Source organism: Platichthys flesus, chromosome 17 (assembly GCF_949316205.1).
Source record: "Platichthys flesus chromosome 17, fPlaFle2.1, whole genome shotgun sequence".
Lineage (NCBI taxonomy): Eukaryota > Metazoa > Chordata > Actinopteri > Pleuronectiformes > Pleuronectidae > Platichthys > Platichthys flesus.
Window position 1 is genome coordinate 14,786,576 of NC_084961.1, and position 12,020 is coordinate 14,798,595.

Sequence of the window (12,020 nt, forward strand, 5' to 3'; positions counted from 1 at the left end):
AGGAAACAAAACAAAAGAGAAACAGAAATTAGTGTCAGAGGAGTCTCCGCTTTGGTCGAGCAGGACACGTGGACTACCTGAAACGTTTCAGTGCTCTCTGCTTTAGGAGGAAAGGAGAGAATATGATGCAACATGCCAAGATAAAAATGTTATGCATAACAGAAGCTAAGGAGTCACTTCAAACTGTGTCAGGAGATGTGCTATTTTTGGGGGAAAAGTGGGAGAATAAGAAATGTAAAAAATGTTTCCTTCAGAATATAAAATCAGTAATGACAACAAAGAAGCATAAGTTCTGGATTTATCTTAAACTTAATCATTGATAGTGTTTCAATTAAAGGGTAAAGAAAAAAGCAGTTGTTAACCTGCTAACCTTAATATGCCTTAGTATTGGACCAAATATGATTATGAATTTGAAGTTTTGGTTTAGTTACAAGAACAATACTAAAAACGTAGTTGAGAAAGTGAATATTTATCCGATTTAAGATGCTTTCGGACCTGAAATTAGCTCGGGATAATCAGAAATTATCCGGAGGGGCTGTATGTGAGGACGCAAATTTCTGAGTGAGAGGTTCTGAACTGAATCCACAGTTTCTCCGGACAGCAGCTGAGTAAAAACTCTGGATAATGTCTGATTGAGCTCATACGAGATCAGGGCAGATTCACTGCAAGTAAGTGGACATGCTGACAATGTGACAGAAGCAAAACTCAAAGTCCAGAACCCATTGTTCAGTTAATTTCTGATAGAAAATTGTCTCACATCACCACATGTCCACTAGATTCTCCAGAGGGAAAAAATAACCTGTGCCCATTCTAGATGTAGAAGAACGTAAGTTTAAAGAATGCTGTAAACCTAATAAGTCCTAACTTCCTCCCCCTGACTCGTCTGTTTCGTCTTCTCTCCTCCTCTGTCTCCTCTCTCTGACCCCTCACATGTGTCCCCCTGGTAACGTCCTCCCTCTGCTCACCTTGTCGTCCTGTGAGTCCGGCTGCAGCAGGCTGTGCTGTTGGATGGCCATGGGTGGAGGCAGTGGCACCGAGTCAGCACCTTCCTCGCCCTCCTCCTCGCCGCAGCTCTGCATGCCCGAAGAACTGGACTTGGACAGCGTGCCGCTCGACAGGCCCTCGTTACGAACCCTCTGCAACACACATGGTTTGAAGGTAGAGATGAATAACACTTCACGGAAGGGCACAGGAGCTGTTGACTGGACAGAGGTGTATGCACCCACCTCCTCCACAGTCTCATCCTGTGGTGTGGCGGCGCTGTCGTCAGAGTCTTTCTGCGAGCCCATTGTCATCTCCCCGCTCTTCCTCACCTCGCGGCTCTTCTTGTGCTTGTGAGCCAGCTTCTTCACGTGGCCATCTGCCTTGCCGCTGCTTAGCCGGCGCACCGGGCTGGTGAGCCACTTCCGCAGGGTGTTACCTAGGCAACAAACCAAACACGGCGCACTGAGTCTGCTGCAATGTGGAGCGTCATCTTTAAAACCACACTATACAGGGACGGTTGAATGTGAACCTACAGAAATGTACTTTCTATTTCATGTGCTCGATCAGTACACAGTGGCTTAGTGGGAATTTAGTAAGCGGCTTAAAAAGTACTGTATAAAGTACTTACAATAGAACTCAAGCCAAAGTAACTTATGGAAAACTACTTCGGCCAACTAAAATCTGATGTAGCTGTGTCTTTGAGTTGATTAAGCTGTGCGCTGGTACATACCTGGTCGTTTGGGCCCTGGTGAGATGTGAGAGCCAATGCCGTGACCAGGCTGAAGTGTGGCGGACGACCCTGGCATGATGGAGTCATTGCTGCACACTGACAGAGTGTCTGTGAAAAAGGAAGCCACGCAGTCATTAATTTGTTTTTCCTATGATGCAGACAAAGTATCTCCTCAACCACAGACACACCGACGAACTCTCCCGACCACACACGGCTCTGACCTTTGTGGTTGTAGATGCCCTCCATCTCCATGGAGGACCTGGAATGGGCGATACAGAGCATAGCGCAGGGAACCAGGCCCTCCTGGGCGGGGGAGCGGTCTGTCGTCCTGACCAGGCACCAATCCGGCTTGTCGTGACAGCGCTCCAGAACCTCCACCGTCTGGCCGCGGCGCACAGTCAGCTCGTTGCTGTTGCTGGCCATGAAGTCGTGTATCACCACAGTCAGCTCACAGCCACCAGAGAGCTGAAGGAGGGGAGAATCACTTAGAGTAGGGCCCTCCTTTATAAAACAGTGCAATGGATTTAAATATGTGTGATATGTGTGTGTGCCCAAAAGCCAGATAATAATCAGATTCATAAAACTGTGCAACCATCACACATTACACCGGTAATGTTCTACCTGGAAACATGCATATGCAAGTTTGAATACAGGTGTGCTTATTCCTTATTTTGTGAGTACACAATAGCAATAAATGAGGCACCAGTGTCGCACTTTGATGCCAAATGTGAAAGATACTCAGAATCCTGCATTATCACAATAGTCAGTGAGCGCACTCTCACCTTGTCGCTGTCCAGTGTGTTCTGAGAGGTGCGGGAGGCCAGAGAGATGGTGTCCGGTTGGCTGCTGCCCTCACCCTGACTGTCCAGGTCTTCTCCATCCCTAACACACACACACACACACACATTATCAGTTACACGTCGAAATGTGTGATTCAAAAAAAATCTCAAACCTCTCAGTTCACAAAGAAATTCTGATACATCCGTCCAGACATGTTTACCTTCGGCCCTTGTGGTGCTTGGCTGTTGTTGCTTTAGGAATATGAATGGGCTCTTTGAGGGCTCCTCTCAGGTGAATGGTGCGCTCCTGGATCACCTCCCGGATGTGCTTGATCCAGTCCTGCTTGTTCTCGATGCTCGACGCCTGCAAACGACGGAGGGAGTTCAACAAGTCCACAGTTAAGAGATATCAGGAAATTAAATTCCTTTAAAAATCTTGCTTCACCCTGTGTCACGCAAGTCTGAATTGATCTCTCATCATCTCCTATAAACTGAAGTCACTTTAAAGATTTGATTTGGTCGTATTTTACGTGAGGCATCTCCAGCCGTGGACTTCTAGAACAGTGATTCGCAACCTCTTCAGTCAGCCGGAGCCCCACAGACGTCTCAAATCAACTCAAGAACCTCTTCATCATTAAAACTCATTGGATTTGAACAGGACAACATTAGTTATAGGCTTTAAGATGGAATATTGTCACAATAATGTCTTATAATACGTATGTCAGTTTGTCAAAGTTTGATTTTGTGTGGCCGTTGCAGAAGCAGGTGTTCTCAACTAGCTTTAGTCTGGCTTCTTTTAACAAGTACCAACTTTTTTAGACATTTAGTGTTAAGTTATCTTCAACTACGCATGTCAGGCTTTTGTCTATGAAGGTTACGTTAAGCTAATTATTTAAAGTGTTTCTAAGATTTAGCAGTTGATTATATATCCATAAGCACAACATTACCTTTGACGGTTTATCTATACTTATTTCAGCTTCACCTTTTTAGCTGTAAATAAATTACCCAGTTATCCATGACAAGATGTCACACTCTCACTCACAACTCAGTTTTCATGAGACACAGCAAATACAATGTGCGGATCACTTTGCAATTAAATGGTGTATTTCTTATTTGTTGTTCTACTACAAAATCTTCTCAAGTATTCCTATGAGAAAATGATGGGTTCTCCCTGAAGAACAAATACTCTCTGTTGGAAATCACTGTCCTAGAATATATCCACATGTGGAGGACCTGGGTCAGAGAGGGCTTCTTCTATGGGTGCTGGTTTTGTCCACACACAGTTTGTCTATGTGTTGCAAGAGACTGTTCTGGAGGAGTGAGGGTAAGAGGTGCTGAGAGTTTGTGTTTCAGACTTGTGCGAAGAGGCTGAGGGCTGTGTTGTGGTTTGTACTCACCATGGCTCCATGTTTGGATCCCTGGCTTAGCTTTGAATTTAAAATGTAAAATAGAGAATTTCACTGGTTTGCTTTTAGAAGATGCACATGACATTTCTTAAACTGACAAAACACTTTTACATGATAGAGACGCACAACAGAGACAATTTGGCTTGAAAGTGCGGTGAAGGCCAAATATATGTGTCAGTGTGTGTGTGTGTCAGTGTGTGTGCATGTGTGTGAGAGAGAGAGTGTGAGAACATGTGTAGTTAGTAATGATTTTGGAAGTCAACATGTATCATGTAGTTGTTGGAGACATTCAGAATTAAATGTGTTAGGATTTTGGCATCATGCTGTCACAACGGCTGACACACACTTCAATCCATCTGTGACAGTGTCCAACAGGAAAACAGAAGCCGTTTGAAAACAGGGAAATTGAAAGAATAAAAAAAAAAGAATCACCCAGAGAAGTAATTAAATGGAATTTCTTAGTTCTCCAATGGCTGCTCACATCATGAAAAGCTTAGTTTTGCTGTCAGAGAAAGATTGCTACTAGTCCCTCTGATAATGTGGCGTCGAGCCAGGAGGGGCGATTGTGGGCGTTCGATGAATCAGTGTCAGCAGCGTTGGTGGAAGCATGTTAGCCCACAGAGAGAATCAGAGATACAAAAGATCCACAGAAAACACAGCCCCAGATATACAGATGTGCCCATGTTGTTAACGAGGAACAAAGCAGAATCCAACCAGAGGACAGAGGCTGACAAAGAGACAGAAGATGGAACGAAAGAAGGAAGGAGACGTGTGAAAATACAGAAAGCTTCTAGGCCACTTCCAAGCTGCTCATGCAAACAAACTAGACGTCAGAGTGTACAATGAAAGATTGGAGAGAAAAAAATGGATTGACTGAGATAGCGTGGCCTAGGAGATTGAGTGGGTGCTCTGCAACAGAGCGGGTGCTCTGCAACAAGAAGGTTGCTGGTTCGAATCCCACTCTATCCTGCATCTGCATGCCTAAGTGTCCTTGGCAAGATACTGAACCCCTAGATGGCCCCTCATAAAATGATGAGTGTTCTAAAAATGTAAGTCGCTTTGGATAAAAGCGTCAGCTAAATGACATGTAATGTAATGTAATAAAGACCCCCCCCACACCTGATCTCCGCTATCATTTATTGATCTGTGGGGGGGAATCTGACACTCTAAAAAAACAATTTTTTGATTACATAGACAACAAACCTGTAATCTTAATTATTAGAATTTTAAGTGCTACAACCTTGGATTTCAAGATTGAGTCATTTCAGTTTGAGTTCTTTTAAAAAAAATCAGTCGAAACCTTGATGTAAATTTGTGAAGGAAGAGGAAGCGTGTTTTACCTTGAGTACAATCTTGTTGTCTGAGGTTGGGGTGCGTCCCATCCATAGAGCAAATTTACAGGGGTCCCCTTCTACGTGCTCTGTCACCCCCAACTCTGACGTCTGGGGAGAGAGAAGAACAATATGAGAGGATGTCGACAACTGTTACGAGTAAACAAGATCGTCTTCTAAAAGCTTCACCGGGGCACAACAGCAGAATCTGAAATACACTCAACCCAGATAAAGAGTGATTTATTGAGACAATGGCTAAAGAGCAATTAGATTTACTTGGATTTTGTAAAGGTAAAGATATGCTAAAGATATTTGGCTTAAAGAAAATCTATACACAAAAGCCTGACTGACCCTTTAATTACACTTTCCTTAATTCATTTAAAGAAGTTAAATGAAGAGAGACAACCACACTTCAGTACATATATTTCGCTGTCATCCACTTACAAAGAGTTTGCTCTTATAGATGTATTTGCTGCGGCCATTTGAGTCTTTGACCTCCTTGCTGAAGACCAGAGACATTTCGAAGAGGAAGAGGTGGCGCTCTCGACCTTTACGGATCAGAGTCTTCGGATCCCAAACCTGGAAGGACTCCTGGAGAATGAGCTCTCCCTGGGACTCGATGTTTTCATCGAAACCTGGAGGAGATTATAATTATCAAATTACAATGTTTCAAGATTTATGAAGATTTGCTACAAATAATACAAACAAAAATCAGAACAACATAAAAAACAAGTAGCTTGAGTTGATCACCTTCCAGCATTGAGAGGTGCATGGCATCATTGGCTTTCTTAGGAACACTGAGCATCACCTCGAGCCCATCCTTTATCTCTCCTTTACCTTCTTCACAGCACGTCAGCAGCTCCTAAACACACGCAATGCACACACAGAAATGATGACTACAATAACCACGGACATAACAACCACGGCCATGTGATTGGGTTCGGAGGGCTACCTTCAGCAGGAGTTGATACTTGGTGATTCTCTGCACAGGCTTGATCAGGTAGGAAGAGATGGAGTTGGCCAGTCGGTGCCTCTGTTGAATTTCCTGTTAACACCCACACAGAGAAGTAATGTGATCGAGTGACAAGTGACAATGAGCGCTTGGTGTCATTTTCATCGGCGCAGGCGATACTCACATCAAAATAGTTCCCAGCATGCTCCAGGATGAGCTGGGTGGAGTCAGGTTTGTTCTTGCAGTAGTTGACATACATCTGGAACTTATCAGCCTGGAGTAAGAGAGAAACTGACTGTAACATGTTTTAATCAACAAATTGATTGAACTCCCACTAGTGGACGACCCGCTCTATCACCTGAGCCACAGCCACCCCAAGATACAAGGTATTTTATTGAATGGCAGGGGTGAAAATGAACAAACAGGATTGAGCATACAAAAGAAATTGTTATTGAACTAATGATACATACCCATGTGACAAAGCAATGGCCAACATCCTCTGGAAGCTGCTCATATTTCTCCAGCTCTTTAAGAAAGATGCTAAAAAACAAACAATGAGAATGAAAGATGCAAAACTGCAAAAGCACTTTACACTTAAGCTGAAAGATACTAAACTTTTTTTTTACAATTTTGAGTTATATTGTTTAAATACAGGTTTGATTTGCATCATGGTTAGGGATAGGGTTAGGTTTGAATCCTGCTGCAAATATTAACTTTACACAGCATGACTCCAAAACAGTTTCTTACTTATGGTGAAATTCATAGAGGTCCTGCATGTTTCCAAAGATGATGTGTTCCTTGTTGATGATTCCTGGAGGAATTTCTTCAACTCCACTGGTCATCTCCCACAAGTAGGTCTACATGGAGACCAGGTTAAGAAAATATATTAAAATCATGAACCAAAAACAGTACATTTTCCAGTCTTGATGAAGTGATTTACTGTAAAGATTTGCCATTTACTCATATATTCATAGAGTACATCTATGTGCAGCACTTTCTCACACTTCAGTCACTCACTGCTAGCACAGCCGTAAGGGCAATTTAGTGTTTAATGTCTTAACCAAAGGCACTTCGCCACACCTTATGGAGGAGCTGGGGAACGAGCCACTGGCCACCTGACTAGTGGACGACCCACTTTACCCCCGGAGCCACAACCGCTCACAAAACATTTTCAGATTATGTGTAAAATGTGGTTGCACAACTCAGTTGTGATGCTGCACTCACATCCATGCACTCCCGCAGGTCTCGTACGTAGGCCTTTTCTGTCTGAATCAGCTCCGCCATGATGAACCTGGACACACCAAAAGACACACATGCACAAATTACAAATTGTCACACTGTCCTCGTCCCCCCTGAGATAAATCACCATGTCAGTGGCTCCCTTCCAGCCCGTCTGCCTCCTTCAATTACTCTAATGAATAATGAAAGACTTACAGGCCATAAAATGTGGCCATAAACCAGCCACAAATGAGTGATATCATGCTCATGATTTGTGCTGCTTATATAAAATGACAGTCTCCATTTCCTGTGCACTGAACGTCGACTGCTTGGTTCTCCAGCAGAGCACGACTGTTGCGTCTGCAGCTGACACAGCAAAGCAGAGGAGGAAGTTTAAATCACATAAATCCATTATGTATGGTGTACACTGAACGCACTCACTCTTATTCAGAACCACTTACAACTATTGAGAAGTCGGAGTTCAGTGCTGACGTGGCTGTTGACAAAGACACTGAAGACTACAATGAATCAGCCTGAGAAGATTTTAAGAACTACTCAACTGTTCCTACTTCGGTCAAAGAAGAGGAAACTCGCTGTGTAACTGAATAATTTACTGTTAAATATGTAGGATTAGCATGTGCTGCTCAGAAAGGAACTTTTGAAATCCTCCACTTTTATTAAGCTCAACCTGGATCATCTTTTAATCTGCTGAGGAAGTTGGTTTAAAGCAGTTTTGAACATTTATTCTGTAATTCTGATATCTGAAACTTTGAAATGAACAGGAATTGAGGACATACTCCTTTCTGCGGGCCGACTTGCGCTTCTCCTCATTTAGCTCATGAGCGGCATCCCTCAGCTTGACCTCTGACCCTGGAGCCGTGGCGGGGATGATGTCCAACTGGAGATCCTTACTCTGACACAGACAGAGATTAAGTTCAAGATTAAAGGATTTTAAAGAGACAAACTAAGAAGATCAGAATGTGACCTGGCTGGTGTCGCACACCTGAAAACACACATGACCACTTACCGCCTTGTTAGAGTCCGACGAGATGCCCAGGGCTTTCTCCAGGCTGCAGCGGTACTTGTCCATACGCAGGGAGAAGTCTCTGTAGCGCTTGTCCACAGCCGTCACCCATTTCTGAATCTCTCCAGCATGACTGTGGCCTTTCTCGCAGAAGCCATCAGCCAGCTGGATCAGCAGCTTCACACGTTCCTTAGTTTGCTGAAGAAAAGGAAAGAGGGTTTTAGATGCACTCCCAGGCATACACACACCAACACGCATAGTTTACATAATGGAAATAATTAATATTCTACCTATTGAACTTAATCAGAATAATACTTTTGATTAGGGTCTTTTAAGTGAGTTGCTAGATTATTCCATTCATATTTCTGTTTATTCAGACTATTTTCTTTATCTTTATCTGGTTAATATTGAAATATTGGTGACCATGTCTATTGTGTGTGTTTGTGTCTGTGTGTGTGTTTGCAGCCAACCTTGGCTGTGATGTGGAAGTCCTCATGCTCCTTCAGCAGTTCCTGTGTGTGGTGGATACTTGAGCCAGTGGAGGTGTGTGTGGACAGGTAAAACTCCCCAGTGTCGTGAATCCACTCCAGAGCCTGAATTAGACACACAAAGCAAACAGTTAATTACATGACAACAGAGAGCAGTGTGTCTTCCTGTCTCGTCAGTAAATTAGATCTGTTGCAACTTAAAGTGGACTGTGTGCTCACGACTGTCTCTCTCACCTGTTTGGCGCTGCGTTCAAACACCACATACTGCTGACACTGGTCCAGCCGGCGCTTCCTCATGGTCCAAAAGTGGAGAACACGATTCTCTCTCTGCAGCAGCTCATTGAGGATGTCTGAAACCAACAGAAACACGGACATGAGTCTTTAATGTCATTCATAAGCACCCATATCACTTTCGGTGCATCTCTATCATATTTTTGGGCTCCTAGCCTGACAGGTATGGCCCGACATCCCTTTCAAATAATTAAAGTACCACTTCTTCAACATAATGTATCAGGGAATAAATCATGGATCTTGATGGAAAAAAAAAAGAAAAATCATGAATGAAGCTGATTATATACTAGAGTTATTTCACTTTAAAGTTAAAACGGATACAATTCATACACCTGCCCCGTCAGTGTGTTTGTGTTACTAATACCTGATGTGGCAGAAGCAGGATTCAAATGTTTTAACTACATACACATTATGTGTGCTTAGTTCAAGCATTTAACCACAATTGGAGCTTACTAATTAAACTGTTAATTTAATACTTCCAGTTATTTCTTTATTTGTTAAGCTAAGGTTGGTAAGTCTGCAACACTTAAAAGAGCAGGCTAACCTTTGAAAAAATGCAACGGATAAATCCCAGGCCCGCCGATCGGTCCCCTGATCAAAGACTGAAAACTGTGACGAGATTACTTTTCTGTGACTTGCTCGCTAACGTCTGGCTATTGTATCTGCCTCAGAAGTTTAGGTCTCTCCAGCTGAAGACCCTGTTATGTTCGTTGAAAGGCCGGGCAGAGTGCGCTCAGGCAAGCAGGTCACATACTGTACACTAGGTTGTTAGAAAAAAATTCAGACAGCTATATTGATAGAGGGTTTTTGGGGAATTATTCCAACAAATAATATAAAAAGTGTTTGAAATACTACCCTCGACTTTTAACTAGATCCCTGTGTTGAGGGGTTACCCCTGCAGGTAATGTGAAATGTGTTCTCTGACACTCACTTTTAACCTGTTGTTCTGGTGCTTTGACATGGCTCAGCATCCCGGGCATGTTGACACTGTTCCTGTGCATGTACTTGAGGAAGACATCTGCATTTCTTCTGGCCAGAGTGCACGCCTGATGGGAAAGAATAACACCAACTGAAATTTAACAGGTATCTTGAAACCGTGCACTGGTTTGAGCCTGACTTTTTGTGTTTGTTACCTTGAGGAAAGCTTCCTTCTGCTCCAGGTGTTTACTGATCATGGGGGTGACGTGGTCCGTTTCACAGTTTGGTCCCAGTTTGTCGGCTCCTCCGCACCAGTCCTCTTCTCGCTTATACTCCTGCTCCAGGCTCTCCAACACACTGCACACCTGACAGGAGAAACACTCTCAGTCAGATGTCTGGAGAACATACTGATTTCTGTCTTTTATGCCATTTTTCGGGGACAGAAAGTCACATTGAAACTGGTCCCCTACCTGTTCAGAGGTCTTGTAGAAGGCCACGGAGGCGTTGACTAGCTTGAGTCTGTCCTCCATCTTCAGCATGAGCTGCTGCCAGTGGGAGGCCACACTCTCTGCACAGTCTCTGATCAGGTCCATGTCGTAGTGGTTGGCCTGGAGCAGAGCCTCTGCCTTCTGCTGAACCTGCAGAGCACTCTGGTGAGTTTTCTGAAGAGAGGACAAAAGAAAGATGTTAGAATTACCCCCCAAAAAACTAGGTACAGACTGGACAGTAAACGGAGAAACTGATAAGACCAAATCACCTCAATAGCGTGTTGGAACTGTTCATGTTCCCTCTGCAGTTGTTCCGCTTCCTGCAAGGAGCTGGCTGTTATCAAACCAGCGTTCAGCATTGACTCACCATTACGGATCCAACCCAGAACCTGGACAAAAAAATGGAAAACTGTAATCAGGGCTCAGAAATCTCTGGGATCTTGCATGTATGCTGGTACACTGTGGTTGTGAAATCTCAGCCTGCAGGTGGCGCCTTGTTGCCCTACCTGTTTGACTTCAGCCTGCAGGTGTCTCAGCTGGACACATTGCTCCAGGTGCCTGCGGTGCTGCTCAGCTGCCAAGTCCAGCTCTTGCTGTTTCTCATGGAGGAACTCCAGCAAGTCCTGAACCCTTGTGGCCATGTCGACATCCCGGTCACACAGCAGCTCCACACCTGGAGGGAGAACACATGGGGATGTTACTTCTATATCCACACATGGGACAGACTTATATGAATGTGAGCTGAAGTTCTGTCGAACCTCAGCCTTCCTGCCACATCTTGTTATATTGCTTCAATACATTTTAGAGGGCAAATCTGCAAGCTTACTTGCCAATGGACAATTATTTAAGCAAAGATTTGTTTTGTAAGTCTATTGTCAGGCATGTTAATTCATGTATTCGACCAGGCCTATTCAAATGACGGCCCGCAGGCCACATGCGGCCCAGAGGAGACCACTGAGTGGCCCAGCCAGTGGAAAAACAGAGAGCATAAATTCCTAAATTCCTACAAAAGTACACACCGTGAATGCAACATGCCCGGCACAAATCACAGATTTCATTGCGAGGGTGAATGAGAACTTTGCTGGTCAATTGGATGGACTTGCTCTGCCCACAGAGGTGATGGGTTTTGCCAGAGTTCACGGTTTCAACAGAAGGGGACTCATACCCCAGAGCAAAGGAACAGCTCCCTTCCATCGACGAGTGGAAACTCGTACTCAAACTTGTTGACATGTAATCATCCGTTACCATGGGACAGGAGCTTCGCACTAACAGGCCCGCGAAGCTTTGGGTTGATGTCAACGTACACCAGTTCACTAACGTTAAGAAAGTAGCAATCACAGTGCTCAGTATGTTTGGATCAACATACACATGAATCAAGCTTTCCACGCAATAACTCAATAAGAAGCAGCTC

At 44.0% G+C, this 12,020-nt stretch overlaps 1 protein-coding gene across 4 annotated transcripts in view; it reads right to left on the minus strand.

Moving 5' to 3' along the window:
* Positions 1-12,020, minus strand: part of LOC133972125 (triple functional domain protein-like) — a 75,871-nt gene that overhangs the window by 14,051 nt on the left and 49,800 nt on the right. For all 4 annotated transcript variants that reach the window (XR_009924432.1, XM_062409370.1, XM_062409369.1 and 1 more), the window contains exons 18-41: positions 11,116-11,282; positions 10,879-10,998; positions 10,592-10,783; positions 10,337-10,486; positions 10,135-10,249; positions 9,147-9,262; positions 8,895-9,017; positions 8,428-8,622; positions 8,198-8,313; positions 7,407-7,473; positions 6,930-7,039; positions 6,653-6,722; positions 6,367-6,456; positions 6,183-6,275; positions 5,981-6,092; positions 5,675-5,865; positions 5,240-5,341; positions 3,891-3,920; positions 2,715-2,857; positions 2,497-2,596; positions 1,936-2,179; positions 1,715-1,822; positions 1,227-1,420; positions 966-1,136 (exon numbers count right to left, since the gene is read on the minus strand). Coding sequence is in view for 3 of the 4 variants with exons in the window: in XM_062409370.1 (XP_062265354.1) it covers positions 966-1,136; positions 1,227-1,420; positions 1,715-1,822; positions 1,936-2,179; positions 2,497-2,596; positions 2,715-2,857; positions 3,891-3,920; positions 5,240-5,341; positions 5,675-5,865; positions 5,981-6,092; positions 6,183-6,275; positions 6,367-6,456; positions 6,653-6,722; positions 6,930-7,039; positions 7,407-7,473; positions 8,198-8,313; positions 8,428-8,622; positions 8,895-9,017; positions 9,147-9,262; positions 10,135-10,249; positions 10,337-10,486; positions 10,592-10,783; positions 10,879-10,998; positions 11,116-11,282 (3,119 nt within the window). In the remaining variant the exon portion in view is untranslated. The remainder of the gene's footprint in view (positions 1-965; positions 1,137-1,226; positions 1,421-1,714; positions 1,823-1,935; positions 2,180-2,496; positions 2,597-2,714; positions 2,858-3,890; positions 3,921-5,239; positions 5,342-5,674; positions 5,866-5,980; positions 6,093-6,182; positions 6,276-6,366; positions 6,457-6,652; positions 6,723-6,929; positions 7,040-7,406; positions 7,474-8,197; positions 8,314-8,427; positions 8,623-8,894; positions 9,018-9,146; positions 9,263-10,134; positions 10,250-10,336; positions 10,487-10,591; positions 10,784-10,878; positions 10,999-11,115; positions 11,283-12,020) is intronic.